At 41.6% G+C, this 20,753-nt stretch overlaps 1 protein-coding gene across 4 annotated transcripts in view; it reads left to right on the top strand.

The window, feature by feature from the left end:
- bcas3 (BCAS3 microtubule associated cell migration factor) overlaps window positions 1–18,963 on the top strand; it is a 318,499-nt gene extending 299,536 nt beyond the window's left edge. For all 4 annotated transcript variants that reach the window (XM_035154599.2, XM_035154598.2, XM_035154597.2 and 1 more), the window contains one exon: window positions 17,300–18,963. In XM_035154599.2, coding sequence (XP_035010490.1) covers window positions 17,300–17,448 — 149 coding nt within the window. In that variant the 3' untranslated portion in view covers window positions 17,449–18,963. The remainder of the gene's footprint in view (window positions 1–17,299) is intronic.
- The last annotated feature ends 1,790 nt before the right edge of the window (window positions 18,964–20,753 follow it).

Below are 20,753 nucleotides of genomic sequence, written 5' to 3'. Positions count from 1 at the left end.
GCTCTTCTTTAAGGGTTTTAATCTCGACTTCAGCGCTCAGGAGTTCGTTCTTGAGGCTCTTGACAACGTCTTTCTGCTTCATTCTCGGTTTGTAGAAGTTGTTGTTGCGATTGAGGGAAATCGGCGTCTCAAATGGTGGTTTGGTTTCTTGTCAGAAAATGCTACTGCTCTGTTCAAGCTCCAGGAAGCAACTGAAGAATATCCTGCAGATTGTTACAATTTACCTTGATCAAAGGCAGGAGATCACAGTAGAACATAGCGCCACATCAATGGAAATACAAGTTACCACCTGAATTTCCATTGATGTGGCGCTTTGAACTGTATAATAGGTACAAACACTTAAACAAACAAAAAAAACCACGACATTTTAATATTTTTTCTATATTGTAACAAGACAAAGTGGAGATGACACAGTGTCTCATTGTGAATATGTAAATAATGTGCATGTTTATTATAAATATATAAATATAATACATAAGATAATATCTACCTCTATTTCTTTCTGATTATAGGTCATAGATTTATTGTTTAATCAATCATCTATTACACACAAAAAAAAGATCATCCCTAAATGTTGACTTTGTGTTTCAATTAAATATTAAATTTCCACATCTCATTATTACATCCAAGTTCATATTACAATTATTTAGGTCTGGGGTGACAAGTCAACGTAATCTGTTACGCAAATACGTCGATCTGCGCAACGTGCGTTGACGCGTCGTATGGAAGGTGTTCATCAAAGCATGGATTCACCCGAAGTTTTATATTGTTGTATTAATTGTATTGATTTTTTTTATTTTTATATTTCATTGTGACCCTGAACATTACATTACATTACATTACATTATACATGTCATTTGGCAGACGCTTTTCTCCAAAGTTACTTGCAATTAGTGCATTCAACATCTATTCAACATCTATGAGGGGCCAACTGAGTCTCATTTTTTAAAGAGCATCTTCCACCACTTCTTTCCTCGTCTCTTCTTCTGCTCCTGAGGTTTCGTCTCGTTCACCTCTGGCTCGTCCTCCTTCCCAGTTTCCATCTCCAACTGTGGCTCACTGTCTTTCAGCTTGAGCTCAGGCTGCTCTTCTTTCAGCAGAGTGACCCGTCCTCTAGAGCCACATCTTCAGCTCTGACATCCTCCACCTTATTTCTCCAGGTCTCTTCCACCTGAGTGAGCTCCAGGAGTTGACTTGCCTTTAGTGCATCACACTGGGCCTCACAGCTCTTCAGCTCCTTCTCCTTCAGAGCAGCGTTTTCTCCTGGAGAACCTCCACCTTATTTCTCCAGGTCTCTTCCACCTGAGTGAGCTCCAGGAGTTGATTTGCCTTTAGTGCATCACACTTGGCCTCACAGCTCTTCAGCTCCTTCTCCTTCAGAGCAGCGTTTTCTCCTGGAGAACCTCCACCTTATTTCTCCAGGTCTCTTCCACCTGAGTGAGCTCCAGGAGTTGACTTGCCTTTAGTGCATCACACTGGGCCTCACAGCTCTTCAGCTCCTTCTCCTTCAGAGCAGCGTTTTTCTCCTGGAGAACCTCCACCTTATTTCTCCAGGTCTCTTCCACCTGAGTGAGCTCCAGGAGTTGACTTGCCTTTAGTGCATCACACTGGGCCTCACAGCTCTTCAGCTCCTTCTCCTTCAGAGCAGCGTTTTTCTCCTGGAGAACCTCCACCTTATTTCTCCAGGTCTCTTCCACCTGAGTGAGCTCCAGGAGTTGATTTGCCTTTAGTGCATCACACTGGGCCTCACAGCTCTTCAGCTCCTTCTCCTTCAGAGCAGCGTTTTCCTCCTGGAGAACCTCCACCTTCTTTCAACAGGTCTCTTCCACCTGAGTGAGCTCCAGGAGTTGACTTGCCTTTAGTGCATCACACTGGGCCTCACAGCTCTTCAGCTCCTTCTTCAGAGCAGTGTTTTCCTCCTGGAGAACCTCTACCTTCATCTCCCTCAGTATGAGCTCTTCTTTAAGGGTTTTAATCTCGACTTCAGCGCTCAGGAGTTCGTTCTTGAGGCTCTTGACAACGTCTTTCTGCTTCATTCTCGGTTTGTAGAAGTTGTTGTTGCGATTGAGGGAAATCGGCGTCTCAAATGGTGGTTTGGTTTCTTGTCAGAAAATGCTACTGCTCTGTTCAAGCTCCAGGAAGCAACTGAAGAATATCCTGCAGATTGTTACAATTTACCTTGATCAAAGGCAGGAGATCACAGTAGAACATAGCGCCACATCAATGGAAATACAAGTTACCACCTGAATTTCCATTGATGTGGCGCTTTGAACTGTATAATAGGTACAAACACTTAAACAAACAAAAAAAACCACGACATTTTAATATTTTTTCTATATTGTAACAAGACAAAGTGGAGATGACACAGTGTCTCATTGTGAATATGTAAATAATGTGCATGTTTATTATAAATATAATACATAAGATAATATCTACCTCTATTTCTTTCTGATTATAGGTCATAGATTTATTGTTTAATCAATCATCTATTACACAAAAAAAAGATCATCCCTAAATGTTGACTTTGTGTTTCAATTAAATATTAAATTTCCACATCTCATTATTACATCCAAGTTCATATTACAATTATTTAGGTCTGGGGTGACAAGTCAACGTAATCTGTTACGCAAATACGTCGATCTGCGCAACGTGCGTTGACGCGTCGTATGGAAGGTGTTCATCAAAGCATGGATTCACCCGAAGTTTTATATTGTTGTATTAATTGTATTGATTTTTTTTATTTTCATATTTTATTGTGACCCTGAACATTACATTACATTACATTACATTATACATGTCATTTGGCAGACGCTTTTCTCCAAAGTTACTTGCAATTAGTGCATTCAACATCTATTCAACATCTATGAGGGGCCAACTGAGTCTCATTTTTTAAAGAGCATCTTCCACCACTTCTTTCCTCGTCTCTTCTTCTGCTCCTGAGGTTTCGTCTCGTTCACCTCTGGCTCGTCCTCCTTCCCAGTTTCCATCTCCAACTGTGGCTCACTGTCTTTCAGCTTGAGCTCAGGCTGCTCTTCTTTCAGCAGAGTGACCTCGTCCTCTAGAGCCACATCTTCAGCTCTGACATCCTCCACCTTATTTCTCCAGGTCTCTTCCACCTGAGTGAGCTCCAGGAGTTGATTTGCCTTTAGTGCATCACACTTGGCCTCACAGCTCTTCAGCTCCTTCTCCTTCAGAGCAGCGTTTTCTCCTGGAGAACCTCCACCTTAGTTCTCCAGGTCTCTTCCACCTGAGTGAGCTCCAGGAGTTGACTTGCCTTAGTGCATCACACTGGCCTCAGCCTTCGCTTCCTTCAGAGCAGTTTTCCTGGAGAACTCCTCTCTCCCAACCCCACCTCTTAAACAGGTCTCTTCCACCTGAGTGAGCTCCAGGAGTTGACTTGCCTTTAGTGCATCACACTGGGCCTCACAGCTCTTCAGCTCCTTCAGAGCAGCGTATATCTCCTGGAGAACCTCCACATTCTTTAAACAGGTCTCTTCCACCCGAGTGAGCTCCAGGAGTTGATTTACCTTTAGTGCATCATGTCAGGCTCCAAAAAACATGAGCCGGTTACTCAGGGCTCTCACTCTCTCACACGCAGTTAAAAACAGTTGCACTTTTTACACAGATTTAGGATTTTTGGTCTCAAGCAGACACCAATTACTGTATCTTGGCCCAGACATTTGTCATCACAACGTAATTGTCATTGTGCTTGAGCAGCTTGCATTGTTAGTTATTGAAGTCCAAGATAATTTACCTTTACACTTTTGTCATTCCTTGATCACCATGACAGTCTTATAGGGGAGACCTATAAGACTGTATATTTTGTCTTATAGGTCCCATTTTGTAAAATTTAGCGCTTTACACAAAAGACTCATAAGTCCCAAAAGACACCTATTAATACCAGGTATAAATAAAATCAGGTCAAAATCATGTCTAGACACAATCCGTTTTGTGTGAATGGATTCAATATAAAAAGAACATAAAACAAACTTGATCATCATACAAACCATAATGAAAACCTGTGAAACCAGACGAACCAGCACAAGCGTTTTGTGATTGTACTGTGTTACCTATGATTCAGATCAAGTTCAAATATCCCCGCTCTGTAATAATTTCTATCTGTTGAGAAACTAGTGTTCTTTACAGAAGGCTACTTTCTGTCTTAATTACGCCATGAAATGTTCTGTTTGTTTCACATTTAGCAACAGGAAAATGAAACACTCCAGTGATGAAACGCTCCAATTAAGCATTTTTTGGGGAAAATATATTTTCATAAAGTGGTTCAGTTAATTAGTTTCACAATCACTATGTAATCCAACAAACTGTAACATCCATCATATCAGAGATGGACTGCACATATCGCTCTATGAGATAGCTGCAAACTAAACAGACAGTCTCTGTATTCACACATGCGTCAGTCACACCTCTAACAGATAATGTGTTTTGGAGTGCACACACTCAGCACACGTGTATACACACATTCTGCTCACACCCTGTCACACTGACTCTTATGTATATTTTGCGCACACAGTCTCTCCTGACATGACCCTGCATTCAGGTGTGTGTATCAATAAAATATGGCGGCATGAATAAGTGATGGGAAACATAGTGGAGATGAGCCAGGCCAGCTTTCCACAGCTCTGGAACTTCCTGTCAACAGAATGTCCTATCACAGACACATCTGCGTGCATGAATATATACACACACAAATCAGCCACAACATTTAACCAGTTACCGGTGTTATTGTCGTGGCTGATTGCGTGCACAAAAGTCCTTCTGAGGAAGAGAGCAAGACGGGAAATAGATCCGAGGATCCAAGTTCTGAAATGACAGAATTATTTAAGAGAAAATAAGCTCAAAACCTTCCAACCTCCCGCTGTGTTGTGCATGTGTGAAAAGCAAACTCTGGTTAAACCCCAATTCTCAGGCTTATGCTAACCATCCTTGGCCCAAGCAAGCAACAAACAAACATCAACTTTATGTTTTAAAGTCAATAAGCGATAAACTGAAGTGTTTTGGAGGCCAAAGGTTCAGCTACTGAAAGCAGCTCAGCAGCGGGCGGCTGTGGCTCAGGAGGTACTTTGGGTTGGTAAAGTTTTGTTGTTCTAATCCCAGCTCCTCCAGTTTGCTGGCTGAAGTGTCCTTCAACCCTATATATTTCTACATAGAAACATTGTGTGAATGTGTGAATGGGTAAATGTGATCGTGTTCTTTGAATGGATGTTAAGAGAAACATGCAACAACAACACTGTCCATTTAGCATGTGGCTGCTACATAATCACAAAGTTTGCCTCTTAGTGGGATAGATCTCACAGAACTGCTGCTGCTATCAAAACGAAGACAACAATCTGAGAAAGAAGAGTAAAGTGTCCTTGTTTACAGTTGAACAGTTGCCGTCACCACCTCAATCGTCTTTATTTCCTTTTCACATCAGAACAGAGCAGAGTCACTATTTTGGATCATTTCTCATGCCTGCACAACTAACATTCCATTTTTAATACATGCATAAGCCAACACTTGTCCAAATGGAAGTGGCGGTGTCACGGTTACTGCCTCCGCTTCACGACTACGTCTCACTGCTCCCTCCTGGAGTGTGTGCATATGTGAGTAACTATAACTGTCTGACATCTGTGTAGCCCATTCTCAAACACTCAGATCCTGATGAGACACCAACTCCACTGATAAATATTCACAAATCATTCAGTTCCTCTAATTACAACAGCTCAGCAATGATCATTAGCCAGAGCTCTTATTTGTGTGATGTAGGAATGAGAGTGCTTACACACGAGCACATTTTACAGGCTGCTACCCTCTGAGGCTGTTTAGTACAGTCATATCCTCTCCCTCATAAGAGGAAGATGGATAGCATTAAGTCAAATCAGAAACGGGCAAAGAATGAAAGTAATTTCATGATATCATGACCTTTGTGTTTTTACTCAAATACATACAAGCTCAGCCATGATTATGCCACATTAAAACAATTAGAGTTGATGCATGAAAAACGTCTGCCTCATGTTAATGCTATAGAGATAATGTTATCTCTCTTTTCCCCCCCCCCCCCCCGTCATTCAAAATGCAAACAAAAGCAATACAAGCATGTCTGATTCTGTAATTAGGAAATGAGCCAAAACGATCCTAATGATGAGCACAACAAACAGACTGACAGTAATTTGAGAGGAAGGTTACACAAGATAGCAGGAGCTTCCTTTCACATTGGGAGCTATTTCAAGCCCCTAATGGGTTTGTGTGTGTTGTTATTCCCTGTTAAACGGTTAAAAGAAAGTTTAAAACCCCAGGGAAGCCTGGTGATTGGTTGATGAAGTGGATTACAGCCCGCAATTTCAGCTGATTCTCTTCATTTGGTCATTAACGTTTGAATACGGTTTGGAATATTGGCTCAAGTCAATGGCTCCGCGGACAGTTCGAGTATATGGAGCGACGCCTGCGAGCTGGTTCTGGCAGCCAAATCGAGCTGCTCTGCTCCAATCATGTGACATATGGATCAGAAGGAATAGAAGAAGAAAAGTATTCGGAGGTAAAGCAAAAGCATTTCTGGATAACACAAAAGTATTGAAAAGCATTGCAAGAGAATGCAAAACATATAACAAGGGAACAGAAAAGTAATCTCACCAGGACCCTTCGGGGGCTCAGTATCTTAAAGAAAACCCTCATGGTAACATTTATACATGGAAACATATTTGTATACATTTTTGACATTGGCCTATTGTTCATATCAAACCATGTGTGCGTGACCCTGTGCATCCAGGCAGGTTGTTCATGATCAGTCGCTGTTTTTTATGGTAAATCTTCCATTTTCTTCTCTGTTGACCCGTATATAACCTGTTGAAAGAAAGTGTAGTTCTTCACATGAAGGCAGATAAAGGAAATCATATTGTCAAAGGTCAAACCTCAGGTTAAGAGCTGACCTTTTTCTACCCCATAACAATCTGTTTATTCAAACCCAAGAATCATAGATTTGTTCTCTTCTACTGCATATAAAGGAAATCCATACATAATGGAAGTTGCTCTTTGTATCCAGCTTCCCGTCCACAAGCCGCCTGTCAAAGAACTCTGCTCTTTTATACTGACCAGCTGAACTTTTCCCCTTTTGACCCCTCACTGACTGCTCCCTTCACTGCTCGTGTGTGTATAGTGTATTTTTGTGTGTCTCTCAGGGTAAACCTGTACACAACAACTCATAGCACAATGGTGTAGTGCTTAATGGAGCCTTGCTCATCTTCTAACCAGCTACACGAGTCCTACATGAGTTTGCTTTCATTTGCTGCTGCTCTTACACTTATTCCCAGGAAGATATTGCAGAAACATGGGTGTGTGTTTGTGTGCCAATGTGTGTGTCTGTAGTACTACCATGACTGCATTTAGATGCCAATATCAGGTCACTTTTAACATGATAACCAAACCGCATGCATTTCAATCACCTAACTCTGCTGTGACTGATGCTGAGATGACTGTTAGATCATTTTCATAGTGTTGCAGAAGCAATGCTATCAAATATCATCCAACATCAGAAAAGAAGGCCAGCTGTTAGTGGGCCTGCAGTGCACAGCCACGTTAGACTGTGTGATGACGAAAGGGCAGAAAATCATTCATAGGGTAAAACTTCTTCTGGCCTCATCTCATCCACTTGGTCATTTCAGGCCCGCAGCACACAGAGGAACAGTTCAAGGGACAGTAGCCAATCTAGAAAAATGAAGTGAAAAAAACATTAAGTCTATCACAGACTTGATACTCATTGACTCTGCTAAATGGAATATTGATGTATCCAGCATTGAGACCTTGTTGGCGTATGGGCTCACATAGAAAACAAACAACAGACAACAATCATATGCTCCCTTTGCTTGAGTGAAAGCAATGTGGACATTGAACCATTTGTGCAGGAAAGTGAGATAGCATTAAACAATAGAAGAAGAAAGCGGCTCCCAGGATTGCTTGTAGTCTTCGCCTCTGACGATATAAAGTTTGAATGACAAGAGCATTCGTTTTTTCTGGTAGTAATACATCAATCATATTACAGTGGCAATGAAATTGACAACGTGAACTAGTTTATACAAAAATAAATTAACACGTTAACAGCATTTGGAGAGTATAAGGACCTTTTGTATATATAAATGTACAAATCTTGAGTCTTTAGACTGCAAGACGTGAAAGTGAATGGATGGGTCAACCAAAAACACCAGGATTTAACCTGGACTGTTTGTTTCCTGTTTCCAACGGCCAAGTCAATGATGTTTTTGTTTGACCATGATCCTTCCTGAACCTTAACCAAGTAGCTGCTTCCGTAAACATGACGTAAACATGAATGTCGCTAACCTGAACTAAGTACTCATTTTAATCATAAAGGTGTTTCCCAAAACACAGTTGCTTATTTAAACGCAAACCAGAATAGACATAAAACTGATTTCACTCGAAACCACAATTTATAATGTTAATAAAGACCAGACAAATTATGTTGTTCTGCTGACATTGGATCAAAAAGCACTTCTATGTTTCATACTAGAAGTTATGGACGAACAACGCTGCCGTTGTATTTGAAGGACTTACTGTGAATCTTATAAAGACAGAGAAATGTATTAAGCCCAAATGGAATTTGCAGGGTTAGAGCAGCCAAAACATAAATCGCCAAAACAGAGGATCTAATGATACATGCAAAGAGATAGGAAAGAAATACAGTTAAAAGTATGAAAATCAAGCAATAGACTAGAAAACAATTGCGACACCATTCATGAAGACTAATATGTATTGAATATATGTCGTTCAGTGATAGGCATCTTCTTAGTAAGCTTGCAGGAATCTTGGCACAGGAAATATCTTGAAGTGAAGTGCGGCATAATGTGAAAGTTTGAACCCGGGGACAGAAATCCAGGAATGGTTTGTGTCAAGTCTTTTTTCAAATGTTCAGAGTTCACCCTTCATTTCACTCAAAATGAGGTGTAATAATAATGATGGTTCACTTGGAGTCAAGGCAGCGTTTGCAGTAGCTTCCCCTGTGTTCGACAGCAGCCTTACACGGCCCTTACCTTGGCATGGTTGGGAGGCTGGTCACATGTGTGATGTGATGATGAGTGACAGCCTCCTGACGCTGTGCTGTCCATCAGTTTCCTCAGTGGACACCAACACCAGCAAGGGCTTTCAGCTGAGACCAGCCCTCCTGTCCAAAGCCATATACAGGCTTCTCCCAACATGCCTGTCAAAGGAAATCAACCCATATATATGTACTCAGGTTGGGATATTTCAGTGGTCTACAGACTGGGACCTGTTCTCCACCATAGGCAGATTGTTCATGAAATGCTTACACAAGCACAACGATTTGAATGTGCTTACTGTTGATGACTGTCTTTTTAAAATGCTTATGTGAGCCCTAAACGATTGTTGTAAATGTAGGAAAGAGACAGAATTCAAACCCCACTCTGTAGGAGGTAGCTACTGGCTAAGACTACATACAGATGGGTGGCAAAGAAAGAGGAAACCTGCTGCAATGCTGCCACGTCTCTGGGGTCTTATGGAGGGTTGAACACCATTTTTCCAAGCGATCGGTCCAGACATACATTATATGCTCCAGAGTCTCCCAAAGGTGATCAGTTCATCAGAGGAAGGTCATAGCTTGTGACTGACATCATTTCCAAACTAATGAATCCATTCAGTGATCTCTGTATGGAAGGAAAACACATATTACTCAGTGTTCATTCAGGTTTTACATTTAAATGTCACTGGTCTGAACACACTGTAGATTCTTCACACTTGGAGTTTTAGAGTTCTAGTTTATCCTAGTTTTCCTTTAACTGTGCATGTTGTATCTCAGTTGGTCTTAGCTGCAGTTGAATTTCCTGTAAATTGTTGTATGACTGTTTGCTGAATCGACAAATTCAGTTAAAAATGCTCAGTTGTTGTTTAAGTTATTTATTCGACTTCAGTCTGGGCTATCTTTTGGCCCATGTCTGAGAAAAGCCGTTTCATACAGTGTCCAGTGTTGAGGCAGCTGCCGGTCTGCTCTGGGTAAGTGGCCAGTCAAAGCCTGGGTCACCACTAGGTTTTCATTAGAGGCCTAATTCAAAGCGGCCCACGTAGAGCGTCAGCAGTGTGGCAGCCTGTTGTTGGCACCCTTTATAACACACTCTAATGAGGAGCTGCTGGGAAAGTTGTGGCCGGCCGTTAATGCGGACCTGGTGCAGCTTTCAATACAGAAAATGGTGAGAGAAGACGAAGAGAAAGTCCCCACTCAAAGACCCGAATCAGCCCCATGAATCACTTACTTTCTTTTCATTTGTTCCTTAATCATGCAACCTGTTGAGTGTCATGATTCATGGAGCTAGCTGCTGCCTGTTATTTACCTTTTGGGGGTCAAGCATGAGGCCGTCATGCGTTCTCAGTGGACCTGCCAGTATATGGGCTTGACGCTGTCGGTGAGTTGTTGCAGGTGCTTTTGTTCATGCGTTTCTTTGCCTCTGTGATTAGTCAGGAAAGATGTGAACTGTTTGACCGTCAGTCAAGGTGTTGATGAATTAAGGACTGCAGCATTCACTTAAACTCCAGCCTTAACACCAGTGCCTTTAGTCAATATGTTCCCTGGTAACTGGCAAATATGAATGAATACAAACAGGAGTGATTCATTGAGCTTGATCCCTCGCATATGAGCAATGATAACCTGAAAGAGGTTTCAACATCCATCATGTGGCTCTGTTTGAATCCTGCACATGTCATCTTTTCTGATATACTTTATAGTGTGTGTGTGTGTGTGTGTGTGTGTGTGTGTGTGTGTGTGTTTCCATCTGCATTCATGTGCGCTGGCCTTTACACAGCAGGGTGTGTTAAGCTTGGCTTTTCACAGTCCATCAGGATGATCTCCGGTAGATGTTAATGAGCTTTCCCACTAATGTGGACTGAGTCATCCAACTGGACAGCTTTCTAAGGATTGTGCAAAGCAAGGTCTCACATAGTGATGCTTTCATGTGTAAAACATCTGTAAGTCCCTATATTAATGGTATTTCACATATATTATGTGTGTAGTTGACCTTAGTACCTTAGGTTATAACATACCAGGACCAAAGCTCCTTCCAGAAGTAATTCTGGAGTTTTATTTCCCACCCACCAACCAGTTTTAATCAGGCTGTTGTCTCCAGCCCAACCATTGGTTTTCTCGTCATTTCCTGTTGAGTTAGAAACCCATTGGTCATTATTTCCTCACCACAGTTAATCCTATCCTTCCTCTTTGAGCCTGGCAACATTCGGGGATCTAGCATGTACAGTTTGTTCTTAAAATGTAATGAATCGAAGCATTGTTGAATCTAAAGATTTGTCATTTTATTCCCAGAAAAAATACTTTTTTAGGGGGGGGGGGTTGAACAATCACAGCTTCAGATGTGATCATCGCTCTGGATTCAAATATAATTTCCACCAGTAGGCTACATTTCATTGCCATCATCTGAGCAGTTATCCCTGCAGGTAGAGACAAACCCATGGTATGTAGCGACTGTGACAATGTGAGTGGAGCTTTTCATTATCTGTTGATTAATAAAAGTGACAGTTATAAAACACAGTCCAGGTTTATTGCTGAGATCTCGAAATGCAACAGCATCATCACAAGGAGGTTTGACAGGAGAGAGAGCAGGAGAAGTCAGACGGGGCTCAAACAAACCCTTCGTCAGTCTTGTTTCTTTGGAAGGGAAAACTAAATTGAACTGTGAAATTGTCATTAACATCCATCACAGTTTTCAGAGTAACATCATGGCTTCATTTTGGATGCCTGTGCTTACTATAGCTGCACAAACCCAGTCTTCTCATGCCACGAGGGACTATTAGCAACCTTTTAGGTTCCCCTCATTTTCATTTCTTTGCCAAATAACATGGTTTAGGTGAATGTGTTAAAAAATGCTGCATCCAGAACACGTCTTCTCAATTGACTGCACATGTTCTTGTCTTGATGAACTTGAGCAATTGTATCAGTTTGGCCTTGTTTCCAGATCTCAGCATTGGTGAGTACAACCACAAATAAAATAGTAAAAGATCTGTATTTATTAAGCTCTTTTCTTTCCATCACACCCGAATTGTAACAAACCAAAATTTCTCTTGAAGTGTCAAAGGTGTAAGTGTAAAAAGATGACGTGCCTGTGAGGTTTTTCTTTTTTGATAAAGCTACAGTATTTGTTGTACTTTGCATTTGAGAGTAGATTTAGCCCGTGTGTTTGTATGAAAATGAAAGTGTGTACGCTGGAGTCTGTGTGTGTGTTTGTGTGAGAGTATAAGAGGATTAAGGCCTGTTCGCAGCCGAGGGTGCATTCTGGATCATTTCTGACCGCTCCCTCTGTATGTGCGACTGGCTGATGAGGTATTAACTCGCCACTGTGTCGTTATATGTGTCTCGGATTGTGCAATGACAAGTCGGCAAAAACAGTCAGGCATATTTTGTGTTCAATTCTGCCAAAATTCTGCTTGTAACATGAGAAAAATCAAGCTTTGGAGAAAAGACTGTATACATCTGAATAATCACACTCAAGATGCTGCTTTCATATTTTATCCATGTAGAATTTTTTTTTTTAAATGTCATTTGTGAAGAAAAGCAACTGCATCACCACAAATTATTTATCAGCCAGCTCGGATCAGCCACTGTTTAAAAGCCCGTATCAGTCAAACCCAACAGCAGTCTCCATGTCTTCGCTGGCCTCCCTCCAGAACAGCATTATCTATACATCAAGTTGGACAAAAGCAGCTATTAAATAACTATATTGCTTTACCTCCTGATAGCCCCAGAGGAAAAGATCACCGACATTAGAGCACCGGGGGATTGTGTTGGGGGCGTGAGAGGTTAAGACTTGTTGAATAGCTGGTAGTCATCACACAATGAGGTGGATTAGGCAGCACTAGAAAGGGCCTTTAGGGCTTTACAGGGGTGTTCAGCAGCTTACGGTGCCTACAATAACACTGCAGCTGGGCGAGCAAAAAGGCTCGCTGGAGGTGGGCAAGTGACTGGCGGTTAATGGTCAGCGTGGTAGGAAGCACGACTGTGGGGTAACAGACACGGAGGCAAGATATGGAGAATGGAGCCAAGAAATTATCAGTGGGTAAAGAGAAGTCTAGCAGCGTTTCGCCGAAGATTCCCTGTGCCTTCACACACAGCCCTGGTGTCACATTGGGCGCCAGTAGAGCTGAGGCGAGGAGCTGGCAAATGAGAAAAGCACAGCGCTGCAGAGGAGAGCTTCAGTCTCAGTGGCTCCAGCACTTGTCTCTGCTTGCCTGCAGTTGTGGCTGGAAAAATGATATCATTACAGATGACCCATATTCCTCCAGATAAACCTGTGGTGTGCACAGTGATACTGTATGAACGTGCAAGGGAGAGACAGAAAATGTACAGGATTAGACTGCTCAGTTGGAGATATGCTGGCTTTGTGCAGCGACAATGTTTTATAGCCATATAACAACATATATGCTCAATGAGCACTTTATTAGGAACACTCTACTAATACTGGGTAGTTCTTCTCCTTGCTCTCAAACTGCCTCAGTTCTTGGTGTCATGGATTCAACCAGAGGTTGGAAACTCTCCTCTGAGATTCTCCTCCATGTTAACATGAGTGCGTCACATCGTTTCTGCAGATTTGTCGGCTGCGCATTCATGCTGCCAATCTCCTACTCGCATCACAAAGGTTCTACTGGAGGTCACAGATGTTCACTGATCTCACTGCCATGTTCATGAAGGCAGATTGAGCCTTGTACTTTCTAACATAGAGCATTGTTGACCTCAGGTGTTTTTGGCTCCATTCTGAGTAAAAGTTTCGAGACTGTTGTGTGTGAAAATCACAGCAGATCAGAAATAGACCAAATAAAATAGACACCAACAATCATATGATGGGGTCAAAGTGAGATCACATTTTTACATGGCTCTGCTGCCACATGATTGGCTGATAATTGCATAAATAAGCAAGTACACAGGTTTTCATAATAAAAAGTGCTATATTATTTCTCCTTACAGTACAGCCTCCCTCCATTTTTCCAACCCCATTCCCACCATGGCACCATTTTAATAACCTGCTAACCCCACACACACTTCAACATTTAATAATAATAATAAAAATATCTAGAAGAGATAGGAAGAAGAAATAACTAGTATATCACTCAGTAGGATGAGAAACTCTGCCAATTATGAAAACACATTTAAATTCACTAGATCTGGATTTTTATTTGGATCTGCACCGAATTACACACAGTCATAGATACAATCCATTAATTATCCATTAATGAAAAAAGAAAAATCTCACAAATAAATACAGTGAAAAATAAAATCCCCTGATCACATCTTTCCACCAAGTTTCAAGGTAATCTTTCTTTAGTTTTTGCATAATCTTAAAACTAACAGAGAAACAAATAATAAAAAACTTTACCTCCTCTGCGAAGGCAATAAATAATCCTTTATACATAAATACATAAGTTACTAACATACAGAAAACGTTTATTCTAATGGGATCAAAGTCTCATTGTTAGAAGGAGTCCGGCTCTGTGTGAAAAGTGGAACACTTTCACATGATTGCTTTGGAACATGATCCTTATCAACAACAGAAGTCCACACATGATTACATTTTATTTAGTCCAATACATTCAGCTCACTGATATTTCCAAATGCACAGTCGATATATGTCATGACCCTGTCATTATAGTTGCTATGTCACTTGCTAGCAGCATTATTATCCTGGTTTTCAGACGGATGATAGCTTTTTTTATAGGTTTTATATCTGGACTGACTAAAAATCATCAGTATCAGTGACAGGGTTCTGCCCAATGAATCCCAACATGGCCTGAAAAAGAGCACAGTGAACCAGCAGTCTTCACCTCTGCCTGGAATTACTGCAGCAGTTCGGCTCTTTGTGGCATTGGGGAATTAAGGAGGCGGCTGCTGGGAGGGCGGGCGACAGGCTGGGATAACACCAGAGTGGCACATTGCGTGTTAGCCTGGATAATAACAGTGTGGTTTGTATTAGGTTCCCTGGGCTAAAGTAAGAAGCTCCCACTTCCTGCATGCCCTCCGTGACAAAGAAAATATCCATATTAGCCTCGGAACATCTGCAGGACGTATTAAAGACACTGTGGTTTTCTGTCAGTACACTAGAAATCTGAAAAGGCTCTTAATATCATTATCCCCTGTTCATCTCAAGGTCACTGATGTGTCCTGCAGTTACTTTTTGACGAGCCTCATATTTAAAACAAGCATCAAATGTCTCTTCCTATGTGTCCTGTCACTTCTCTTCACACTGGATCCTATGTGTAAATAATATAACGGTGACAGTAGCATACTGAGTTCTTAAGGCTGTTGGTTCAGTAGTTTTCCTTTAGTCTATTTATGTGTTTGTTTAAAAAAATCACACAAAAATGCAATTATTCTCAAATATATTATGTATAGATGTATTCTTACATACAGTGCATAAAATAGACCAAGACCAAAGGCTTGTGGAGCAGAGGCTTATACACTTGACTCAGTTTATCAGGCAGCAAACACTGATGCAGTCTAATACAGCAGCAGGTCTGAAGGTCATCGTGTTCGGTTTGTGTTGAAACGAATCGTTTTGGAGGACGTGGCTTATGGTGCTGTTGAACTGCATCTTGTTATATACAGAAGTCTTTGTTATTCAACCTTCCCTCTTTGATATAGATCAGGTTGAGGATATAATCGAAACAGCTCTGTAGGTCCGTATCGCAGTGCAATTCAACAGCACAGCAAACTGCAGCCGCTAACATGTAGAATCAACCTCTGCAAACAAGGCCACTGTCTGGCCTCCATGAAGGTCATGTATATTGGACTGCTGTATGAATTCAATAATCTGCCAAGTGAGTGTTTATTTGCATTTAAAGACCTCTCCGAAAAACGCAAGACAACATAAACAGGATTATTTTACACACGCACACATTCCTCACAGATGACTTTCTAACGAGACAATGTTATTTCTACTGTTCAACTGGCTCAAGGTGATTGCCATAATGATAATGTTCCACAGTCTTGCAAACTCATTTTCAGTGTTTTGACCTCTGTCCTCATTAATTAGACTGACCCACATGGGCCTGAAACAACACACCACCTCCAACACACCGTTTCTTAAAGCGGCGCTGAGGCCTCACTCTTTGTGTAGAAACACTGTTGTAAAAAAGCATCCATTCTATTACAATAACTCTGTAGATCAGCACATCCCAGCTTCTGTTTCTGCTGTTTGCGCTGCGTGTGCTTTAGCCATCACATAATGAGACAACATGGCACATTTTGCTGGAATAATATTAGTGCAAATCATGCCAACCTGCATGTTTATCAAGCTGATTGGACGATCCAGTCAAAAGGTGTCGTCAAAACTAATATGAAAACATGGAGGTTGTGTAAAAGTAACCACACGAACGACCCCTGGTCTACGAGCAACCTGGAGAAGCTGCTTCTTTCCTTATAGCCAAACCAAAATCAGCCTACGTTTCAAATATATGTCTGAAGGTCTGTCAAATATTTATATATTGCTATATATACATATATATAGCATATTTGATATACAGTGTATGAATGTTTTTGCCCTTTATGCCTAAATGCTTTGTCGGCCACACCTCCCCCTCCCTTCAATGCTCAGTGAGATGTTGTGAAGCCCAGTGGCCCCTAAACACACACCGAGAGGGATACTGAATAAAGTTATTCCCAGTGCACAGGAGAGCCAACAGTAAACAACCCAGCCACAACCATTAGCACCACGATGGTAATGTTTGCCGAACTAATTCATAACAGTACGTTACCATCAGCAGGCCTACTGGAGCTGGTCACGTACGAAAACAGACGTGTAACGAATGTAAAGAACATATATTCTATGCTGGAGAGAATTCTTGAAGGTTGATTTCACCTGGACACTTGGACTCGGACCATCTTGTTTTATATACGTGGGACGGGGCCAACAGTTCCACACGTACAGCAAAGAACAGGGACGCTTGGCTCACGGCACCGACGGAGCGTGGTCTGTTCAGGACGCCATCACTCCTCCATAAGTTCACTAAAATAGTTGTGGTCATATTCATGTTTAAATCTTGTGTATAAAACCTTTAACAAAACAAACCAACCATATAAGAACTGTGCTGAAATACTGTGACTCCCGTGGGATTCAGTGTATCAAGGAACAGTCACAATAAGGAGACAGACGGGGGGGGTATGCAGGTCCACTGTTTGATTCGCCTGTGATCCAGCTGATAGCGCCAACTCAACATTCTCTCTCTCTCTCTCTCTCTCTCTCTCTCTCTCTCTCTCTCTCTCTCTCTCTCTCTCCCTCTCTCCCTGCAGAGCTGCAGAGGGAAGGCAGCATCGAGACCCTCAGCAACAGCTCGGGTTCCACCAGCGGCAGCATCCCACGCAATTTCGAGGGCTACCGCTCACCCCTGCCCACCAACGAGAGCCAGCCGCTCAGTCTCTTCCCCACCAACTTCCCCTAGCATCCCACCTCTTCTCCCGGGAGGCCCATCAGCGTCCAGCCCACCTGACCCCCCGCCTGCCCCCCCCCACACAGCATCTCACTGATACACACTACTGTGTGATGAACTGAAACCACATCACGCCCAGGATTTGCTCCTCTGTGTGTTTAGTGTTTATCTCTCCTCATACAGCTGGTTTCAAATCAGTGGGATCCCAGCTACATACAGTATTATCAGTTTATTTTCTTGGATTGGATTTGAAGACTAATTATTTTTAACTGAAGCTGCCAGTGGCTGTAATTTTTGTAAAATTCCAATCATCAAAAATGTGACCGTCTTAATGCCACAATCATTCCTAAAATGAAAAATGCCTTTGCCCTCAAATTGTATTCGTGGCCTGCACATATTTATTGTCGACTTTTAAAGAACTAATTTCAAAGATTAATAGCAACAAAATCTGTTCGGGCAGGACATTTTAATTACCGATAAAATGCTGTTTCATCACAGAGTATTTTCAAACAGCTGTGTTCAGAGAGGGACTTTCTTTATTTTCAATATTAGAACTTTAATAAGAGACTAGTATCCGCCCAGCTAATCAATCCAGCCCTGCTTGTTACCTTGTTGTGTTGCAGCATGAACCAGAAACCGGCCGTCCTTTTCTCCTCTGCCGCTGAGGTCTGCTCCCTCCTGAGTCTGCCATCATTCTCTGTGTGTGTGTTTGAAGTTTAACGGCGTGCCTGTCGTCTGGACGGGCCATAAGAAAAGGGAGCGCACGCAGAGGAAAAATGTTTATTCCAGTCAGTGACGTGTAGCAGCTCCTTTTCCCTCTGTGCGTGTTGCTGCTCTCATGGCCTCTGACTAATGTTTTTGATTAAATTTGGTCTTTCATGCCTTTGATTTTCATGTAATTACATTTGACAAAAGATGCAGTAATGAGATGACACTATGACTAAGTGGCTGAAATAATTTCGATGTTTACAGTGTCATTGGGAAATGTTTCTGAAATGGTTTAGATATATTCCCCATGCAGCCTTTCCAGATAATAAACTTTGATTGAGCAGAGTAAAAGAGGCTTGCATAGCTGTCATGCTGTATTTTTTACATTAGCAACTTTTGACCAAAATCTTTGTTCCTGTCTCTAGTTAGAGATCTCTAAAAATTGTATTTTCCTTAAATGCTCTAGCTTTGCCCGTAGGAAATAGGGATTGACTTTGATAATCAGAAATGTCTTTATTAAATACATCTGCCTGTTTATTTGTCCTGAGACTTGGTGAAGAATTAGATGCACCATTTACACAGTCACCAGTCCCAGATATGAATGATAATAGAAGTGCACAATCCCACATGTCTGAGCGCTGCTGGACTGATGGCCGGGCTCGCTCCCTGAATGAGGGCATGAATCTACTTGTTCTAACTTTGGAGGAAATGCTTGTTGTTAACGGTCGGATTGGATTCGTAAAAATACTGACGTGTTTTTTTTGTTTTTTTTCCTGCATTCATGCAAGTAAAAACATAATAAAGCCGGAGGAAATGAAACTGTCTGTCTTTTTTCTCGCTCTCCTTCTAATTGTGTTTTTCAGTTTTCCACCACAGCAGTGACCATCAGCACATAGTACCACTGGTAATTAGTACCATATTTTTAACAGGCACTTAAGTGTTGTTAAAGGGACTTTGGCTCTTTGTTCTGAGGGAGAGGAGAAGCAAGAGGACATGTTTGTTTCTCTGCTAATCAGCACAAACCTCGTGCATGATTTTTTTTTATCTAGTAAAATATTAAACGAAGGAGCTTTGATGTGATTCAAATCAAATTCGATTATTTCTTGTGTGCTTTATTTCATCTCATCAATGTGTTCATGAGCTAATAGTCATAAAATAAAAAGGGGTTCTTGCCCAGCTATAACGGAACTTACCAAAACTTGGAGAGACGGTTTCCACGAACAATTAAATGAATAACTTATTACAAGTTAATGGCTAAAACGTTTTGGAATTAAAAAAAATCACCGCCCATTTTTCTGGTCACATGTTTTAAAAGAAACTTCTGTTCGAGTGTGAGCTGTAGAACAGGGAGAACGCATAAAAACACAAGCGTTCCACAGTGTGCTAATTGAAGGTCATAGTGGAAGAGTCCCTTCTGAATGAAGAGATAAGCTCCAGCCTGCAGGATGTGTCTGTGCCACTTCAGCCTCAGTTCAGCATTATGCAACAAGTAGAAGAGAAAACTACAGTCGGTGCTCCAAACGTTTTATTTATTTATGTTAAAGCAAACATTTTACATTGTTCAATATATTCCACAGCATAAATTATAAATATGAAGGGAAATTCTCTCTATGATCATCACGGCTGCTATTGATCTTTTCTTAATGTCATAAATAATAATTGCATTTAACAAGGAGAACACTCAGTGAAAACCTGAAAACTGTCACACAGTGTGTTGCTTTATAACAATAAGATATTGTCTTAGTACTAAATGGGGAGAAACCACAGTTAGCTGAGATACTGAGGTTGAAACTGCTGTCTATCATTACCTGAGAAAGACGTGTCCTGATAGAGTCTAAGTCTAGCACAGTAAAACCCTCCTCACAGACTCAGGTCATTCTGGATGACAGGATCCTCTCCCTGAAATGTAAGTGGAGCAAACGTTAGAGTGTCCAGGTCCTGACATCCGACCACCTGCAAGGAAATGTGAGGTGGAACCCTGCGCGGTGTTGAGTCGCAGCTCGTGAACAAGAGCAACATGGCGGCACCCTGAGTCATCAAGCTGTTCCATTCGGTCACGCAGACGAGGCCGGATACATGATTTCAGTTCTGCTTCAACACTCATCCTTTGCATTAGCTCCATTAACAGCTTCACATATTTGAAATGGAAAGATATCATTAGCCACACTCATTTAATGCTGCAGCAGCTCAGCCGAACAGACTCAAATGTATTGACTAAAAGATCAGAGGCTCCATGTCCACAGCTAAGCCTCGACTATGTTAAATGACGGCAGGTCAGCGTGTGTAAATAAGAGGAAAGCTGCTTTATGTGTAATACACACAGTGTTTCATTGGTGTTGTAGACTTAAAGAAAACCTTGTTATCAATCACCGTGTGTGACAGGGGTCATTACATCTTTACCATCATCTATCGTTTCCAGTTTCGTGACATTGTTAAGGTGAAACACTTCTCACATCACCTTTGAATCTCATTGAGACTGTGTGTGCCTTTTCTTCTAATCTTAAGCAAGCACCAATAGTCGACTTGTATAATTGTGCTGCATTTTAATTGTAGCTAAACTTTCTGCTGTATGTGGCCTTCATTCAGCAGCACTGGGATAAACACTGTGT

This window comes from Hippoglossus stenolepis, chromosome 4 (assembly GCF_022539355.2).
Source record: "Hippoglossus stenolepis isolate QCI-W04-F060 chromosome 4, HSTE1.2, whole genome shotgun sequence".
Lineage (NCBI taxonomy): Eukaryota > Metazoa > Chordata > Actinopteri > Pleuronectiformes > Pleuronectidae > Hippoglossus > Hippoglossus stenolepis.
The sequence above is the reverse complement of the archived record's forward strand: the minus strand, read 5'-3'. Positions and strand labels throughout refer to the sequence as shown.